Genomic DNA, 21485 nt, shown 5'->3' on the forward strand with positions numbered 1-21485 from the left:
TGTATTTTAAACAGCATGGAATTTTGAAGTTTTCGTCAAGAGGATTCTTGGATAAGCTTGATTGGGCCTCGATTAAAACACTCAGCAAAGAAAGAAAAGCAGACCATAATAATATATTTTAAAGGCTGTTTAATGAAAAACAACATTCAATTCTTTGAAAGACACTGAATGTGCTGAGAGTTGTTGAATATATAGTCTGTATGGCAAAGTTGAAAAGCTTTCACGAGTGTCAGCTATACAAGCCACGAGTTGAAGTAATTTGCAAACATTTGACTTCTTCATCCAACTCTGTGATACTGGTGTATCTCACCTTCTAAAGCAATGCCTATGTGCACTTTGGAAACACTGGTGAAAGGTTTGAGTATTATCAGTCAAATCATGATTTTTGTCAGGTTCAAGGCCAATTCTTGACTTTGCTGGCTGCCTGATACAGTTTTTATATGAAAGTCCTTACATGCGGACAGCTTTCTCCACACATCTCTGATTACATAGTATTTAACACATCTGGTTATAACATGTCTCATAGTTTCACTTAAAGTTTAGCATACAAAGAGTAAGTTTTCAAACACATGAAAAATAAGTATTTCAACAAGTTTTTAACAAAGAAATGTACAACTTTTTCACAAACACCTATAAAAAGTTAGCATGAAACACTTCATTCTGCTACATTTTAAAAAGGCCACTCTGATTTTCCTCTCTTGACATACAATGTTCCATAGAAATGCGTATGGAAATAGTGTGTTCTCAGAATAAGTGCCCTGCAAAGTTTTTGTCCATTCAAGCAGATAAATATGTATATAACTGAAGGGAGGGGTATCAATCACACATTTCAAAATTATGGTGTATCTCTTCCTCTTACATATCCATCAGTTAGCCATTCACAACCCACTTATACTCGTTGCCTTCAACACCCATTCTATACAAATTACCCTTCTCAACCAATCCAGCATATCACTTTCCTCTCACAAGCCATTCCATACCCACTACCCTTCTGAACCCACCCAGTAACCCTTGTGTCCTACACACCACCAATCTGACAACGATGCCTTTCTTCAACCCATCTGATGTCCCTACACCCTCTATTAAACTGGCTAACAACTCCTCGTCCTTCACCTACAAGCCACATCCACCCATTTGTGCCAACAAACGCTCCCATTTTCCCTTTCATTCCCACCACCACCACCATTTTTTGTTCTTCATAAATTGTAACACAATCTTGTAACCTTCACAGAAGATAATTCAATATCCTTGTAGTCTCTCCATAGAGCCAATGCATCAATGTCCAGTATCAGACATTGTCCGTCTGATCTCATCGACAGAAATACTGCAATTTGGGGCCAGAATCAACCCTCTGTCGCTTCCTAGCTTGCATGGTCTCAAAGAATGCAGCAATGTCTTCCTGTGTGACCACCTGAAATCAAAAAATGAAAGCAGATGATTTAGAAAATCATGTCCAAATGGCTAAAGAACTACGAAAATAATCCCATTGATGGAATTCACTTGACAATGTCAATGATACTCAGGAACACATTGTTTGCAAAATGTGACTTCTTTCAAAAATATTCATTTCTTCATTCTCTGTACAACTATTACCAAATGGTCGTATTGAAAAATGAATAAAAATACATTACATCCATCTCTTTCTTTGTCATCTACATGAACAACCTCATAGCTCTAATAAAATCTGCACAGAGAACCTAACATGTTTACAAAGTATCAAGACCAAAGTTAAGAACATTCCAATGATAAGGCATGCTCCTGCGTTCAAGTCAATCTTATCAAGGATCATATTACACTCAGTGTGACAGTTTTCGGACAGGGTAGTGAATTTCGCCCAAAGCAGTTTCATAAATGACGATACCTTTCGAAACTTTATTGTGTTTATCCTCAAATTGTTAACACCAACAGAAGTGGCATTTAGCGGGTCAAAGTTGCCAAATTTTTTTACCATGTTGAGTGCATAGTAATAGGACTGCTATCGCAGTACTCGGATGTTGCATGTGGAATATGATTATAGGGGAATAATATTGATATTTTGAAACTTCAAACCCCGATTTTCAATTTCGATGTGTTCAGAAAACTACTAGTATATGGAAATATTTCATGATAATTAGTTACGTTTAATCCATGGACGACTCAACTATATTTCAACGTGTATAGCGCTTAGATATCGGACACGGGCTGTCTCTGTGTGTTGTGTTCGACACCTTTTATTATACGGTGTGGATAACTTCGCCAAGCTTGTAGCACCCGAAATTGCTTCTACCGAAAAAGAAACTATCCAAAACGGGACAGCAGCGTCACCTGACTTAATATGCGGTAGCATGACTTGTAAAACGCTATCAATACAGAGCGAAGTGAGTACAACAAACAGCATGTCATTAAATGTCCTAAAACTGAGGTTGTCCGAAAACTGTCACACTGAATATTCCTCAACCATATTATCATTCATCATTGAAGTCTGATGACATTATAGATTTACTAAGCTCAGCTTCACATAAAGCTACAGATAGATGGTGTACCCTCTACAAAAGCTATGCCAAGTATAACTGTATCTACACACCTTCCCTTGCTCAGCAAACGACTGCAAGTAGTTCTTTAATTCTGATTTCATATCGTTGTAACCTGAACAAAACAAAAAACATGATAATGATGTCATACTAACACTACACTGTTGCAACAATTCTCTGACCGGGAGATAACTGGAACTTTGAAAGGGGAGTGCACAAAGTGCTGTTGAACAACAAATCGCCTAGTTTAACTTGGAGATGGAGGAACCTGCATGAGAGCTTTGAACAAAGGTTTCTTAGAAATACACCGCACGAATACAATATTTACATATTACGTACTGCATCTCCTGTGGGATAATGCTTCCTATACACTTTTCAAAAGGTCAGTAAGAGCTCCTATAAGATGATGACATTTACCCTTTAACCTTTGAACTATCAACTGTTGGTACAACCCAAAGGTTTTCTCGAGCGCAAAATGAGGTAAAAGGGTAAAATTGAACTCATCATCTAACATGTGTGACCACCTCACACTTGCTGACATATGTAAGTTTTTGTTTTCTTAAGAATAGTTCTTCATTAATACTCTTTGATAATTTCTCATAATTAAGTTTGAGTTTGATATGGCCTAGATATATACGAAAAACAAGGAAGCTGAATTCACTTGCCTGACAATTTGTGTACATGAAAAAACATAACAACGACATCTTTAAAGTGAGTTCATAGTAAATGTACCCTTGATGTTATGCAGTATGTTTAAATAGACCAACACATTAGCCAGATATTCAGAAGCAACATGTCACAAGTCTAGAGGCATAAGTATGGTATTCTATGCTTTAATCTGTAAACCACTTTAGTCATCTCTCTTTGCTCAGACGGTTATTATTTACAAGGAAATCCTTTCTACAGTGATAGATATGTTTATATTTAGAAAGGTACCACTACATTTCATATCTCATAAGACACAGCCCAGTAAAAGGGAAACCACTGTTAGCTTGATAAATAGTACATACAGATAGGAAATTGTAGCTACAACCCTTTTCAGAATTAGAGCGCGAAGCCACTGCAGTGAACTGCATAAAACTGCTCACACTAATTAGTTTCAGCTGTAGCCAGCTGGCAAAGTCGACAACATTGTATGTCCCATGCAGACAGTTTGTCTGGGGAAGTTGAAATAAAAAAGATTTGTACATGGACCAGTGCATGGTAATGTTACATTGTATCTTAATCTTGAACACAGGGTGCCAATCGTAAACTCTCATTTACAACTCGAGCCTCAGACAGAGCTGTTTTGCCTTTGTACAAGCAGACTTTTTGGTCTTTATCAAGTAGCCTTGTTCAACACCAAAGTGGCCACGGCTACAGCTGAAACTAATTAGTGTAAGCAGTTTATTGCAGTTCACTGCAGTGGCTTCGCGCTCTAATTCTGAAAAGGGTTGTATTAGAAGAATGCATTTTGAAGGAAGCCAGTACAATGTTAATGAATTGTACATGTATTTCTGATTGAACCATTTCTGAGTTCATGAGAAGACTGTATATTTCACTTGTTGAAAGGAAGCAACTTTAATGATTTGTATGTTGTTGAGGAAAACCACTGCTGATAGTTCATAATGACCGCAAATGATGCACCAAATCATTTGGTTTACCTCAGTTATACAGTGGCAATGTATTAAAGTTTACAGTATACTCACCATGCAAGACTTCAACCTGTTGGACCCTATCCATACCAGAGAAAACCCTCATGCCTTGCTCGTACTGAGTCCCCCCAGCTTGGTTAGATTTGCCCTTTTCTTCATAGAAACATACGGTATCTGACTCGTCCAGTAGGAATGTCACATGCTTGTCTTCATACATTTTCTGTAAGAGAAGAGCATGGCATTGGCTGTTCACAAGTCAGTTAATTTGTACTAACTAAAGTTTCAAAGCAATCAGACAAGCGGTTTCAAAGATATTTTTGACCAACAATGGGAAAAATTGCCAAAATATACAAATATGAAAACTTCACCACAATTTGAACAAATCTGACTGAGGTCAACCCAAGGATCATGCATACAAACCGAGTTTCAAGCAATGTGACTGGTGGTTTCAAAGAAGAAAATTGTTGGGTATATATACATATACCAAATGTGAGCTAAAAAAACATTCATGGCGACTAACTTGTAACAGTTATGAGCTCTTTGTCTGCCTGGTTAATCTGCCACTATCAGGTCAAGTTGGTTATGACCAGTAACAGTATAGCATGTTACACGTAACACATTGTGACAAACTGAGCTATTTGAAGAGCCAAAAGACCTGACAGTGCTAATGGACGTCATCGGAATATGCTTGACAACCACCTCCTTAGTACCTGTCTTCATGTACTGATTTTGTAGGCTTTGATCTGTATATCTGCAACCTCATCAGCTTAATTCTCCGATAGTGAAATAAATAGATGACTTGATACAACGAAAGATTACTTGTGGACAGGTATTCCAAACTTAGAATCAAGCTACTGCAAATTCACCACAGCTTGCTGTACAAACAAACAATCATGAGAACACCATACCTGACAATCACCACATCTACATAATTTTAGTCTCCATCCCTGTGGCCAGAAGGTTGAATGATTTCCAACTTTGACATCTCTTTGTTTCAGTTCCTCAAGTCTACATGTGCATGACGTGCCAGTTTCACTTGCAGTCCTCGTTGTTGATGTGCTCACTGCTTCTTGGGAAGTACTAGTGCCCTCACCAGCAGTTCTTGACGTCGATGTACCCGCTTCCGGTTGTGAAACTGTGCTTTCCTTGGCACTTTTGTCATTGGTTTTACCACTGTCCACATTTTCATCAGCTTTCAATGACTCAGTTACCCTTTCCGTTACCCTGCTGGTCCCGTCTCCAGCTTGTTCCTGGGTGGTGGCCGATGGTTCTTCAATGGCCTCTTCTTTTCCGTTGACACTAGACGGTTCATTTTTGCCTTCAATAACTGGACCAGGAGGTGCCACCTTGGTAAATGATAGAGTCGGAACAGTTGTACACAGCTTTACAGGAGAGGCTAGATCAAATGCTCACTGCTGATGATGTACAAAACCTGTCTACTTTTAACGATAATACCTTAAAAAGTGAACCGCTTTTGTATGACTTGCACAGGTAGTGTCAGGAGTATCAATTTTTACCTTACTCTGATAAACTGTGCTTGTATCCAAAATCAAGGAACAATGAAAAAAGAATGTATTTTAGCTTGATGCATACATGAATCATGGTTTGCATATCATGGTTAGGCAAAAATCTTCATGGATCTTTGGTACAAAGGATCACCTCTGGCAACATTGTCAACCTTCTCAGATAGCCACACCACTATACATTACCCAGCACTCTACGGCCACTATAAAACATGACATCATACCAAATGGGGGTCAAAGGTGAATAGTTGACCTATCACTACCTGCTGAGCTCCAAGTTGCTCTTCTTTTGAGGTTAGCGTACTCGATGTGACTGCACTCTCAGTACTCTGAGCTGGGGCTGTTGCTTCCGGAACACTCTCAACATCCACCGGGGCTGTTGTTTCTTCTTTGGTCACTTTGGTTTCAATCGAGTGTGCCGTGTAGGCCCAGAGAAAATCATGCTTCTTCATACATGCTGTGCAAACCATTTCCTGGTAGTCAAAGTTGTCTGGTGGATTGGTTCCCAGATGCTGCGACGGAATTACATGTTTATAAATACTGAATCAAAGACTATCGTAGTTGTTGTGATAGGACACCGAGAAGAATGCCTTGTATCTCAAAATACATGTACTTGAATTGTTGGATAGACTGTGAAACAAACACTCTGTGTTTGGTGGTTTATCAGCGTTGCACAAACTGGATACTTCAGAAGACTGAGATTTAAGCAAAAAGTGTACCCAAAAAATGGTGCTATTCCACACACACATCCATAATGTATTGACAGAAAAACTGACATAAAATAATTGACACTAACCCTTCCATGGTACCAATCCTCACACACTATACACTGAATCATCTCATCTTCAATCTGGAAAATACAATCATGATCATGGATGTCTCAGATATAAAATATCATCTTCACAATTTATCTTCATCTCTGTGTTGTTTTACTCATTTGAACTGGGTTACAAGTAAGTCGAAACTGTTGCACGGCTCCTGTTTGGTAAACTGATGTCGGAGAAGAAGTCTCCGTCTTTATCCTAACATCGACAAGGATCACAATTTATACTTTTGTGTATTTGAGTCCTTTAGATTCCCCAACATTTTATGATATTACCATACTGTTGATTGTGTTGTTGTCATTGACAGTGAAATGAAAGTACTTGTCCAACAGTTCTATTCTATTATCAGACTGAAAGTTCCCTCTGTTAATATCTCTATCATTGGCATGCTCTTAACCCTTTGAGCATTGTAATTTTTCCTACCAAAATTTTAGTCAACATTTTAACATTTTTATGAATTTTTCTGTAATTTTTATTATTATTTTGGACCGAATGGACTTCACATTTCATTGGCTACAGGTTTTCATCAAAATTTTGGCAAAAATTTTCAAAAAATTTGACTGAGGTATATTTTATTTAGGCGACAAAAGTCGACTTTAGCACTCAAAGGGTTAATACTCATTTCACTGTTTCATTTACATGTATTTGAAAAGAATCAAATCACTAAAACCTGTCGTCTACTTTCAAGAATATGCAGTTGATTCTCTACATTACTGCAAATTTATCCCTCATCTAATAAACTCTGAATTTCATGTTCATTTATTCGTCAATCCTCAAGTTCAAGTCTACCTACATCATCTTCTGGATCAGGGTAGGGCCTTCCACAGGTGCAGTAGACACCCCGGAAGTTCTGGTTGTACTCATTATCAGCATTCACATCTGCTTTATTCTGAAGTTACAAACAAAAACAATTCTTTTTCATCTTTCTCAATCACTGAGCAACGTGATAATGTTTTCAAGATATCCTTTATTACCCAATTAGGTTTAAAATGACGTCTTTTCTACCATACTCTTCATAATTTGCATTTTTTTGGCTATGAAATTTAAACAGCATATATAAGATTATGATATCTTCCATTATGTCCCTCCTGTACTACTCTTCTGTAACATGATAACCAAACTTTGCAATATGATTAGACCACGTGGGAAGAGAGGCACACCGTTTTTTATAAAACTGTGTACAAGAAGGAATATATAAAACACTGACTTAAGTTGCACAAGCTAATTATCAAATATGGTAACTATATACTTACAGTGTAAAATTTACATTTCAGGTTTGGAAACTTGCTATTTCCACAATCACATCTGAAGTTCCTGAGAAAACAAAGATATAAAACAAAAGTGACATAAAACTTTACACAGAGATGAACAAATCAAATCTGGAAATACACAATGTTTTGTGTTACTTTGAATCCAATTATTCTGGTTGCTATATCACAAATTTGGTTGTCCTGATTTCATTCTCTTGATCAAAATGCAGTATTTTAAGTATCCTTATCTTTTTCCAGGTTCAAAACAGTTGACAACACAAGCCCTGTCCATTGATTTCAGGAAAGTACACCACAATATATTGAATCCAAACCTTGTTCATCTTTGATAAATATTTAAACAGAGTACACAAATCTTTAAGTTTTAAAGCTATGCAATTGATGAAACCAAATCATCAAGGTACAAAGTCAGAGCTTGAATATTCTTCACAGAATGCTGACATTTGACAACAATTCTTTTCACACCACATTTTGAAAGAATTAGAATCTCTCCCATACCCTGGTGTATGGCAAGCTAGGAGTCACTCTGAAAAGGCTAGGAGACATAGAATTACAATCTCTAAACCATTGTCACTATTGAAGAGCAATATTTCCCTTGAAAAATTTGGCTTCAATGTGAAAAATACCGCAATTATACGGTGTCGCTCAAATTTGATCAGAATTGGTATATACCAGTATGGGTTACCAATGATCAACAATAAATGTTGTTTCTATCTGTTCAGTGAAGGAAAATTCTACGTTGATGTTATGACAATGATTTTTGCACAGTACAACCAGAAAAACAACAAGAAATATTTAAACCAGAAAAACAAGAATGACAAAAGTAATTAAGGTCTGACACTTTAGGTACTGGCGGTCAACTTTGGCAACATGCATAGCAGAAACAAGCCCCTCTTAGTTTGAGTATAGACAGTCTTTCCCCCCCCCCCCCCCCCTCTACTGTCTATGGTTTCAGCAGGTCTGTTAATATGTAACAGTTCATAAACAATGACAGGAAATGACTCAAGATCAGTGGAGTTGGCCTGTTTCTTACTGGCATGCCATCACTCCTGCACATTTGCAGGATTTCACTTTTTCTTACCTCATTTGCACATTTTTGACACTGATGTGTTCATTTGAACAAATTCACATCTCAACCCCTGCATCTACCTGTACACCAAATATTGTGATGGTAGCTCTGGCGGTATGGGAGCCTTTGTGTGTGACGGATATACATCCGCATATACAAATATACAGACATACAGACGCCATCGACTCATCATATAAGCTCTTTTTGGTATTTATATACAAAACCAAATATGAGCTAAAAATGAACGGGCATGTATCTTGTTTGCTTCTTTCATCAAAATGTTCAAACACAAGTCCCCTAACTTCACCACACTTTCCAAAGAAACTTCAGTTTGATGCAGGATTGAAAATTTGAATAAAGGACAGTAACAACACCCTGATGGATATACTTTCATGGAGATTTGAAGATGAAACTTAAATGTCCATTAACAAACCGGGATTGACTACTTTATTCAATCACAGTCCCTCATGGAGGGACTGTGATTCAATACAGGGAAGAGACAGATCATTTGATAAATAGAATAATTATCCAGTAATCTCTTCACTCTTGTGTAAGTATAACAGCACTATGATACAATAATGGAATGTGGAAATCAGCAAAAGTAGGGCACTGCTATGCTGTGTAATCTAGGCTTCTGTGAACTTAAAGACAAAATTTTTTATGACTAAAAGACCTTGATCTAGTTTCAGAAAAACAGCTCTGGTATTACCATGGAATCTGTTTAAGGATAGCAACATGCTAAAGTGGTATTTTGATATCTACACGGGATGAATAAACCATTATCAGTGGGGATAAAAAAATTCCTCTGATGTATAACATTGACTACCGTTAATGTGTTGGTAAGATTTTCAGCTTGTATGGTGGTGACAGAGAATGCAGGACTCACCTTTTAGTGTACATCTCCACCAAGTCATGGCCCTCATGACAGTCATAGCTGCAAGCCAAGCACACTCCAGCTGGCTTCATTTCAGGGGTAATACAGGTGGTGCAAGCGTACAAAGCCTGTCTTCCTATGGTGCCCTGTAAAAGATTTATTCCATTGGTGGTTTTTACAGCTATACCTTGCACACCCTTGTGGGCTGCAGAAACCAAACCACCATGGCTCATTGAATTTCTGTAACTTCTGATGAATGAACGATTTTCCCTGTATGTGTCATCTAATGTCTGTTTCATCTTTGTGCTTGTCGAAGGACTATAACTACAAGATGTAATGATGGGAAAACTGGATTTAATGGCCTTCTTGAGACTCTGCTGTGATTACGAAAATGGATCTAGGCACTCTGGGCTGTCAATGCCTTTGTAAGGCTAGATAGATTGTTCGACTTGTTCAGTGTGTACAACAGATAGGATGAATGATGACACTGGACCTGGTTTTCCAAAAGTTTTGTCTGTACAGTCACTCTCATTCTAGGTACATACCCTAGAGCTACCACTGATATTTAGATCACTGAATCGACTTTTAGCATGCTGGTGACTGAGAATCACTAAATATCACAGAAATGACAGAGCATGGGGACTTTTTCAAAAGTATCTATTCCTCAGCTTATGCTTTGCACAAAGGCTTGGATTACCAGTAATTGAAGGCTGTAGACAAAGAGATTAATGTATGCAACTGGTCATATGGAAAATCACGCCTACATGTAATGCTGGAAAAGAGACAGAAATATCAGATCTTGAGATTTATGAAATTATGAGAATGGGAACAGCACGGTACACCTGCTTATAAACAGAACATGAGTCACATTCGCTGAATTTCAGCATCTGTGGAAAAAAGACAAATGATCAGGCACTGTCTTGCTATCCACCATCCACAGGCACTAATGGATAGGGCTTCACCCATCGGGAATTAACTACATGGATGTACTTGAACTGATTCCATTACCAACTCATAAATTGGTTACATTCAGTGTTATGTATACAATTTGTTTCATCATGTGATCAAATGCAGCCACTATACAGCCATTTCTTGAAAGATTTTTTATGTCTTCAACACCTGTTATTGTGGTTTGTGATTGTGTGAATCAATGTCTTTCACAGTTGGTATAAGGACAATATGCGCTACGTTATGATATGCATGTGTGAACATCGATTTCAATTATGATAAAATCAAATACGACCAGAAGACGGTAAAGATGTTTTAGATTTTTTCATATTTTCATACATTGCTAAAAAGTGCAGGATAACTATTGTCTGCCACAAATAAATAGGAAAACACTGGGTAACGTCACTTTTTCTTCTATCAATATAACAGAACTTTGTGAAAATGTTGAAGTCATTCTGTAGAAAAAGGACCTGTGTTCCAGGTACTGATCGTCACAATCTAGGTTCTATGATCTGGTAGAACAGATTTATGCTGATGCATTACCACACGATTGATTTGTCTTTTGTTTGTCCTATTCAACATGAATTCACACTGCATTGAGTTGCATACACCTGAGATAAAAGGTCAGACGTGAATAAAGTGATATTGTTATTGTAGTACGTACCGTTGACTACAGTTGAGTAACTCTCTGGCAAAAATAGGCCATGAGCATATCATTGAATTTGTCTCTGTGTGTGTGAGTGTGTGTGTATATATATATATATATATATATATATATATATATATATATATATATATATATATATATATATATATATATATATATATATATATATATATATATATATATATATATATATATATATCACATGAACTGGCCCGTATCTCCACCTGTGTGACGTACACCAGCACAGATAAGAAATCCATATTACCGCTGTTGTACGTCATCAACCGGAACTTTTTTCCTGCAATGGTACCGTTTGTACATGAACGTTGCCACACAGACCGATTTGTCGTGATCGATGCCGTGCTCTTATGGCATTTTGACAAAAAGGTGACCCAATAAATCAAGATATGGAAATATAGAAGGCATGTCCAACGACATTTCGAGTCGCTAAAGCTTTAGCTATTCCCAAGAATCGAATGAGGATACCGTCGATCGTTATAATGGCTCAGTAACGTCACGGCTCCAGTCGTAAGGCTCAAAGTGGACGTCGTCGTACCTCGCGATCGCCAAGCGACGTCGTACCTAGCGATCGAGGTTGACGATAAACCCGAAATATACACCTCAACAAAAGTTCAACTTAATAAATGAATACCGTATAATCTTCGGGAAAGCGACATAGAAGGCACAAGCATAAAGTCATTTTACGAATAACGATAAATTTCCTTCATCACACTTATTCTGTTGTTTCTCGATCGGAATCAAACCTGCAGCGTGTCGGCAGTGCCCACTACAACTTACAAGCGTACACTCTGTGTGTCATCGATCTGAAACTTTCGGGCTCGCCAAGGTCGTAAACTTGTGATATTTTAAAATCCACAGCATCTCTAAGAATGATAACTACTGTTTCGATCGTGTCGTTGCATTAGTTTCATAAATATAATTGTAAATATTCTAAATAACTCAAAATACTATGGTTATCCGTCGCTAGCGCGGTGAAAGTCATGTCCGCCGATGGTAGACTTGCCTTGGCATCGGTCCAGCGCGAGACAATGATTGACATGCGCACGTGACCGAATCCGTATGTCTGATTGGTGGAGATACCATTTCATGTATCAAAAGTTCAGCTTAATCGAATTTATGAACGAAAGTATGCCTGTAAACATTCACACATCTCCTGGGTGATGGGCCGCTTTACTCAATAAATGAAAGTAATCCGCGTAAGGAAAAACACAAAATCGCGATAAAAACCCTGCAATTTATTACAATAATATTAATTTTGATCCATCCACATCAAAGAAAAATAAGAAGACTGTTCATGTGATAAATATATAATCCCATGGAATTTTTCTCTGTTTGACGTCATCGTATACTCGTGTTTTTCGCGGAGCCGCACAACTTCTCGCCTTCGGCTCGAAGTTGTACGGCTCCGCGAAAAACACTCGTATACGATGACGTCAAACAGAGAAAAATACCATGGGATTATATATAAATATATAAATATATATTATATATATATATATATATATATATATATATATATATATGAATAGAGATAGGTATAGAGATAAATAGATGAATAGAGATAGGTATAGAGATAGATATTGAAATACTTTCATACTTTCATTTGCAAAGCTGTCATAACAGTCCTATGGTTGGGATACTGATGACACTCAGGGGGGTACCCTAGGCTGTGGTTACCCCAACCATGGATGTGTAAATCAATGCCCCGACACATTTGTGCGACGGGAAGAAACACCTTTCCAACCATCCCTACATTTGAGAAAACAGTACACAGTTGGCTACTTTAACTGGCCACCAGCCTCCCGGCTTAACATACCTTGTGCACGCTGTGGGTCCACAGCAGTGCTAGTGGTTTTCTGACGGGATTTCTGTCATTTACGCCAAACTGTGTTGGTGAGGCGAAACTCGTCGAAGTTATGATCAGCGCGTAGAACACAGAAAACCTATCAGAAAATCATCTACACATGTATATATAGGGACCATAGGCATAGTTGCTGCAGTACAGTAGCTCGAGGTTTTGCCTGGGTATTTGGGTCGGACGGTTTTGCCGTCCGACCCAAATACCCAGGCAAAACCTCGAGCTACTGTACTGCAGCCATAGGCATAGCTGCTTGAGCTTGGATTTGCCTAGGAAAAAAAATCGGTTGTGCATTATTTGCTTACTTGTCCATAAGTACAGTACTTGTCGTCACTGCCACCAAGGACAGCATTTGCCTCTGCTTCAAGTATTTGATCTTCTTCAAGGACATCTACCATAGACAAGACACCTTCATCGTTTTCTCCTTCTACAGATGTCACCTGTTTTTCTTCCGCCATTTTCCTCAGAACGTGCTTTTAAGCCCCCTAGCATATTGAAATAAATTTATCAAAAAAATATGATTAACAGAAAAGTTTCACCATGTCCTTTGACAGTCCCGCGGTAACAAGTTTGTAAATAAAATAGAATGTATACCAAAAGCCTTTAAACATGGATTTTTTGCCGAGTTTATGATCGTCGATTGAACGTTCTCGAAGCATTTTGAAACTCCACAAGAAGATGGGTGTTCCTAATGAAATCAGCTGTCGCTGCAAACCTCAAACCGCGACATTACACGCAGTCGATGTAGCACTCGTGCTGGTGAAGTTGTGTTCAATCCGGGTGTAAAGTCCGCGTGCGCGCTACTGACAGCCATCCAAAAATGCCCAAAAGGAAAAGTTCAGAAGTCGATTCTGCGGAGACGATCTTGGTAAAGAAAGGAGAAGACGATGATTCGAAGGGTGAGCGGAAAAGCGACGAGAAAGAAGATAGCCCAACGTCGTCAAAGACTACAGACAGCATCAGGTCGCACGTGGTAAATCTTATATTTTTCTCATTTTCATACTTTTTATAATGTCAAATTAAAAATATTTTTAACAAGGTTATTAATTGATTGATTTTTTTATTTATTTACTGATTTACATATTTATTGTTTATTTATTTTTATCGATTTACTTATTGATTTATTTATGTGTGTATGTTTATTTTTATTGATTTATTATCAGCAGTTCGTTTATTTATTTGATTAGTCCACGGTCCCTCCATATTTCTCAGCCAACTTACGACTGATTGTCATACTATAAGGTGAACCCAATTGGTCGACACATTAGGGGAGAACCATTTGATTTCGGGGGGGGGCATCGAGGATTTTCGGAAAAAAATTGTTGGCAGGTGAAAAAGAAGAAAAGAATTAACCCAGTTATGTCTTGAGAAAAAAAATGATCATAGCAGACCAAAGAAAAAAAAAATTGTCGCAAAATTTGGGAAATTTGACTCACTCTTTCTTTCATTCTCTGGAGGTGCGCCACCTGTGGGGGCGCTAATATTTTCAAAATACATGCGGAAGTCCAGTGTCTTTTTGCCAGTATTTGTGACAAAAATACACAACGAAAGTTAGGTCAAAACTCGTTCCACAAAAGGCTTTTGTTGTATACTACGTCCTGGCAAACATTTCTTCATGGTTTATGTTCCATTAAAGTTTGTCATGATCAAAATTTAAATAGAGATGGTTTCGATGGACTTGCTCAGTATAGTAAAAATTCAAAACACATGACAGGATTCACTACCTTACTTTTAAACAGGATGATATTATTTAGTATGCACATGCAAGATATTTTTGTCCGGTTCCTGGTTCTACCATGGCTTGAAGGAAAGCAACTCAGAGGGGTCTGGAGTACAATACTAAGCAAATCAGTCAGCTCCTCATGGATTTTTTACCAGTTATCCCTTGTACATAGAATTGAAACAACAGAGGTATGACTTGTAAAGTTTGACTCATTTCTAGTCACACCACAGGGGACATTAGATTGTTTATCTCCACAAGATACTCTTGTAGTTTTTTCCAGTTTTTTTACTATTTAATTTCAATAAAGATTTCATTAGAGACAATCCTTTGTTTTACACAATCTTGGTCCTCTAATTTAATGTCATTTGTCCTGAATCATCATGTGTACCTGAATTTTGAAGTCTTGATGCAATTTAAACCTGTAGGGACAAACCACATTCAATTTATGCACCACAGCAAGCTGAAAGACTGGAACAAGAGAGGAATGTTGTCATAGTTACAGCCAGGAAAATGATGTTACTGGTACTAATTTTTTCGACAGCTGTGATAAAAATGGTCACGACCAGCAAAAATTAACACAGCATCTGAAATATATGAAAACCAGGAACATGGAAAATACAGACCACATGAAAAGAAAAACATGATCATTGTGGTCCCACACAGTAAAATTTAGTAGATAATAAGCATAGACAACAAGACACCACAGTTAAGAATTTTTCATCCATACATGACAATGTTACAAACTAGTTGAGTAAATGCATGAAAAGTTTGATGACCTTTGCACTCAAAGATGTTTTCATTACAATGGCAGAGTTGAAATATAAAAAGGTACAGCTTTTGTTAATTTAAAAAGAATGTTAAATAACCATGGAATTAAAGACAAAATAATTCATTAAGTAATTAAGATGATATAATGTTGTGAACATCACACTTGGAAGGAAAACATTCAAAATAGGTGTGCCCATGTGTGTTAAATTAATAAAATAATAATAAACTGAAGGAGTAAATTACAAATGGTTTTGTAATAAGTTAGTCATTGGTATCGAAGTTTAAATAGAGTAAAATTAATATGTCAACTACATCTCTGAAGTTTAAGGAAGTTCAGGGTCAGAAGTCTTGTTATAAGAAAAATTAGTTCATGCCATCTTGTAAATAGCACAGCATTCTGGGACATCTTGCAAGCTATTTTGACACTCAATATAGAAATAATGGCCGACGGGCTGACCATTAACGTTTATTTATGGGCAAGGGTGAGAGGAAAGCCAAAATTAACGGGCGAGGCTTGCTGAGCCCGTAAATTTGGCTCTCCTCCAGCTCGCGCCCACAAATAAACGTTAATGGTCAGAGTGGGTCTGTTATTTCCATTATTATCAACGAACCGGAGAAAACCGTCAAATTTGCGAAAATTTTTGGAGCGAACGACAACTGGGCATCAGAACTGAGCAATACACGACGCACTGTCATGCGCGCTGTAAAATATTGGCAAATCCAATATTTTCATTAAAAAGTATCTCAACTTGGCCCACAAGCGCTCCATTATATTTTGTGATTGATTATGATTTACGTTTGAGCTGTAAAGTTACGATACTTTGAGTTGTTAATTTTATTATTCATATTCACGGGCATGTAAACAGACCATTACTGTGTATTTGTGGTCAGTCACATGGTTCAGCTCGACTAATCAAAATGCGACAGACAGGGCATGGTAATATAATTATCATTTCGTTGTCAAGCATAGCGTGTGACAAACAATAAAGTCAAACCCTTTTTGATACTTAATTTGTCCCAGTTAATTAAAAAACTAGTTTAAAGTGCTAATGAGTTGATAATTAATATTATATGCTAATCAAACTTTTAGTATGACTTAACTTCACTATGATCAATAAATCTCAGAAGTCCATTAAAATTCAGTGCTGTCTGTTTCCACAGTGGACCTAATTACAAAATATTTAACCTGCGAGTGCTGTAATTTTCCCACCTCAATTTTAGTGCAACATTTCACCAATTTTATGTATTTTTCTATAATTGTTCTGATAATTTTGGACTAAAGAGACATGAGTTTCATTAGCAACAGTTTTTTTATCAAAACTTTGGGAAAATCTGAACACAAATTGTCTGGATCTGAAAAAAGATTTCAGCGTTATATTTTATGAAGGTGACAAAAATTGACTATAGCACCCTTTCACCACTGTGGTTTGAACCAATCCAATTGTTTTCTATGGTGAAATTGGACCTCTAGAGAGGGAAATGGGGTGAAAGGGTTAAATGTGTACATGATCAGTTTGCCATGCCTTGTAATCTCTCATAAAACAAAATCTAACTGTAACAAATCTCTCTCATGTGTGAATGCCAAACAAATTCATTGCCGTCCAATTCTGCATATTACCTAATCATGATAAAACAGTAAATGTGCAAATGAGTTTATAATCATTATGCCATGCTAATAAACTTGAAAGATTAAACTAACCCATGTATGACCAAAAGTATGTCTGAAATCAAATTTAGTACATTTAATTTCTGAATTACAGAAATTTACCTAATATGCAGCTGAGATAATAATCTGTATGCCACACCCATGAAATGTTCAGCACAAGTAAATCTGAATATGGCCAGTGTACCTCAGAAGTCTTCAACTTCGGCAGTTTCAGTTTGATATATGGTCTAATTACAAAAAAAAGTCGTTAAAATGCAATCTCTTAAAAATGTATGCATTTCCTCAAACTATGGTTTTATCAAAAGTTATTGGTAACTAAACCAAGTGGCCACTAGAAACCATGCTACAATGGCCATAGTATGGCCTGGTGCCTTATCGTGAGTGAATCAATCATAGATACTTGAAGGTACGGTCAATTTGAAGGGGTGGTCAAAACACGGAAAGACAGTGTGGAGTGAATGCTGGAAAATTTTGCAGCCGTACTTATGCTAAAAAACAGATATTTGCGTGACAGTTGCCTGAACAAAAGTGGAATTCTTTGACAAAAAGTACACACACACTGTATGAAATCTAGACAAAAACATCATTACATGTAATAACTCATGTAATACATTAAAAACAATTGTGTCTAAGGTTTTCCGCCTACCCTTTCTAAAGATCTAATTATTCATTTGTTACCATATTTTGACAAAAGTTATTTTATCATGTGAAAGGCTATTTATGTGCACTGTTCTGCTACTAAAGTGTGTAAGCTTGCCCATCTGTAATCAAGAAATAATGTTTTCACCATTGGTGTTTGCTTCGGTCATCAAAACAATTCATCATCAAAAAATCACAAGCTCTTCATGATGTTCATGTAAATTAGAATTCCTTGCAACGCTTAGCCTACTCTCTATCAGGTCCCACCTTTCTTTTGCATGTACACTGAATGTTACAAGATGTGCACAAATCTTTTCTGTTCTGTCACTGTAGGCAATGCCAAGTCCAATGGTGTGTTATGCCATTCGACTCGGCCCAGGAGAAGAGATTCACAGTACACTGATGAAATTTGTTAAGGACAACGACTTGGACGCGGCCTTTGTAATGACGTGTGTAGGGAGTATCACCAAGGGAACAATAAGGTTGGCCAATGCTGATCGCAACCATCAAAATGAGGTACAATTCTTACTTTTACAGTTCACCTCATTTTATAATTCTCTGTAGACATACATGGCAAGCTTACAAAACTATTGCACAGTAAAATATTGAGGAACTGCTGCCTGATAGGATTTTCTCTTTTTGAGAAAGAGGCAGTTCAATCAAGGTCCAATTTTGGCGTTGTCCTGCTGATAGATACAATACATATATCCTTATTTGGATTTCAAGACATTTAAATGTCATCATTATGTCATCGATGTGTCCTCAAAGTCATCCCTGAAGTACCTGTATTTTTCAGTGCTACATACTGCCAACTTTGCATAGCAACAGTCACCAACAATCCTGCCAGCCAACAACCCTCATTAGCCCATAATCATTTCTTAGTGAAAATAATCTATTATGAATTATATAATTTAAAAGTCAAATGGATAGGCCAGTTCCATTCTATTGGATCTCCAATCAAGCAAATTGTTGACCATCTGACAGCAACCATGACTACTTACTGAGACTTAACTTCTCTCCTGTCCTTTGCTTTCCAGATCATCAGCTTAAATGAAAGATTTGAGATTGTTTCCCTCGTAGGCAGTCTGTCTGATGGTGGCCACTTACACATCTGTCTCTCCGACAAAGATGGTAAATGTGTTGGAGGGCATGTAGTCGGTGGATTGGAAGTGTTCACCACGGCTGAAATTGTGATTGGCCAATTGAGCAGTGTGGTGTTTAAGCGTCAATTTGATGATAGGACAGGTTTTGATGAATTGGTTGTAAAGCCTAGAAATGGTTGACTCATATACCTCATGTCTAAACACACATACCTCATGTCTAAACACATGTACCTCATGTCTAAACACATATGATACCTCATGTCTAAAAATCAAGATTTTTAAGCAGAGAGCCAGTGTTTCAAAAACATGGGTATTGTCAGCCATCTTTAATGTTCGCAACATTGCATTTTACATCAGTGGTGATGAGATATTTTTTAAAATCATTTTAATTGAAATGAAATGGAAATATCTAGTTTCTGCGACGACAATTGTGAGATCAGGTTTGACTGAAACTCATATATACAATAAAATGCAAAGTAAGTGACAATTGGCTGAATAGTGTCGTTACAGTGCTGCAAGTTTTTCAATTCCAGATTTGGTATCTACTTTCATGGTCTCATCTTAACCTATCTGTAAATTGAGCGAAAGGAACTACCGAGATCTGTCAAAATCTAGCATTGTATGTGTGCAGTGTATGTATTTATCAGGGTCCATTATGCTTAAAAGTCATTTAACCCTGTACCTGCCAGACGGTATCACTTCCCTATCTGCCAAGTCAGTAAAAAAGCAGTATTGAGCCAAAACCATATATATTTTCAGCCACTTGACTTGGTCTGTTATGGCAGCTTTAGTCTGTAAAAAGCGTGTTTACAGTATCTCTGTCTTCAGGGACCTGTGAATTTTCAAGTCTTTATTAAAATGTTCCATATGGGGTATGTTCTATTTTTTACATCCATGGTTTTGGTTTACTAGTTTTAATCAACTTGACTTGATGGTGAAATATGAACTTGGCAGGTAAAGGGTCAATCAGAGCCCCCTTGAAAATCATTGAAAATTAAGGCAAAAAAATATGTGTGTTAGGCCAAGAAAAATAAAACGTTTGTTTCTCATCCTCGTGCGCATCAATTCAGACCCGCCGCGTCAACCTTTTTTTCTGCTCATGCAGAAATAAAACAAAAAACCCGCAAAAATAGACGCAAATCGGAGTCGGAGATGTGAAACGATGATGTGAATGACAAACGCAGAAAATCGACTCGAAGCAGATTGTTGGCCATGACAGATTTTTTGCAATTAGTCCATATATAAAAAGTGAATGAGCTGAATGTGATCTGACTCTTGCTGTAAGTTGTCATGGTCAGATGCAGTCGTGTTGACAGTTAATTTGGCATTCAATTTATTAGCAGTCATTTACATATTCAACATACAGTATTTCTATAGGTTCAAGAATACCATGAATTTCCTCAGGCCTCAAATTCAAATTTGTCATATCTTAGCATGTTCAGACCTTCTCCATTGTGCATTTATCGGCAATTATATGAAATTGCACATTTTGATCATGACAGGATCGATTATACGTTGATTTACATTTGAAATTTTTTAAGTCAAATCGCCAATCCCAGAAATGCATAAAAATACACTCCGTGAAGGTGTGTGAGAAAGAGCGCCATCTATAAGCCAGTTAATTAATCGTTCGTTTCAGTGGCCATTGTCATTCTTTGGAGCTGACAAAGCAGAAGCACATACAGAAAAAAGTGATCCCTGTAATGTGGTAGAGCCAAGAAAAAACTGCGTCTCAATCAACCCCGACTTCCCAGTTAATACATACTAACTGCGACCTTGTTGTGTATTCAAGCCAAACGAAATTTAAGAGAGGTTTCTAAATATCAGATTCTCATTTTCCGCTAATGAAAGAATGATCTACTGTGCCCATCTCCAGACAGTGCAAATACTAGTACCCGCTCGTCTATTGCGGGTTTCGCGAATATAATTTTTGCCGAGTCACCTGCATTTAAAATTCAAACAAATAATGAAATTTCATGAAAAAAACGTTCGGAGATGCAGTTTAGTCTAATGTAAATGTACCAGTTGCGTTTGTCATTTTTCCTTTACACTCGGCAAAAAAGTAATGTGCAAATCCCAACAGGCCTATAGATGAGTGGGTGATCATGTATAGGAACTAAACACGTTTCTATGTACTTTGCTGATCGGCTGATGATATTATTTGCCATAGTCTCGTGTCTTTGGTTTTTGCTTGTTCGTTGAAAAAAGCGATACAGCCTTTATGTTGCCAAACAACTTTGCAAACCGTTCAGTTCTATGCATGCCTTAGCGGTCGAGCTTCTCGCCCGTGGATCTTGCTCGTGGAGCAACGCTTTTTTAACAAACTTCGACAGGCGGTTTATCCTGTACGCAATGCTGAGCCGCTCGGTGACCAGTAAACCAGACGATAG

The 21485-nt window shown here is 37.4% G+C and overlaps 3 protein-coding genes across 4 annotated transcripts in view; 2 read left to right on the plus strand and 1 right to left on the minus strand.

Annotated features, from left to right (window-relative positions):
- Window positions 1-21485, plus strand: part of LOC139150144 (small ribosomal subunit protein uS12m-like) — a 629842-nt gene that overhangs the window by 177043 nt on the left and 431314 nt on the right. The window lies entirely within an intron of this gene.
- Window positions 113-13918, minus strand: LOC139150125 (putative E3 ubiquitin-protein ligase UBR7). 2 transcript variants are annotated; one of them, XM_070722296.1, is made up of 11 exons: window positions 13791-13918; window positions 13502-13681; window positions 9715-9848; window positions 7745-7805; window positions 7285-7380; window positions 6464-6517; window positions 5931-6179; window positions 5053-5490; window positions 4199-4364; window positions 2564-2625; window positions 113-1411 (listed from the first exon to the last, which is right to left on the minus strand). In XM_070722296.1, the coding sequence occupies exons 2-11, from the start codon at window positions 13652-13654 to the stop codon at window positions 1310-1312; spliced, it is 1515 nt and encodes a 504-aa protein (XP_070578397.1). In that variant the 5' UTR covers window positions 13655-13681; window positions 13791-13918; the 3' UTR covers window positions 113-1309. The 2 variants fall into 2 exon arrangements, with proteins under 2 accessions (XP_070578397.1, XP_070578398.1); XM_070722297.1 differs by lacking the exons at window positions 7285-7380; window positions 13791-13918.
- On the plus strand, window positions 14010-19582 carry LOC139150127 (bifunctional protein GlmU-like). The gene is made up of 3 exons (XM_070722298.1): window positions 14010-14169; window positions 18326-18508; window positions 19030-19582. The coding sequence occupies exons 1-3, from the start codon at window positions 14017-14019 to the stop codon at window positions 19273-19275; spliced, it is 582 nt and encodes a 193-aa protein (XP_070578399.1). The 5' UTR covers window positions 14010-14016; the 3' UTR covers window positions 19276-19582.

This window comes from Ptychodera flava, chromosome 14 (assembly GCF_041260155.1).
Source record: "Ptychodera flava strain L36383 chromosome 14, AS_Pfla_20210202, whole genome shotgun sequence".
Taxonomy (NCBI): Eukaryota; Metazoa; Hemichordata; class Enteropneusta; family Ptychoderidae; genus Ptychodera; species Ptychodera flava.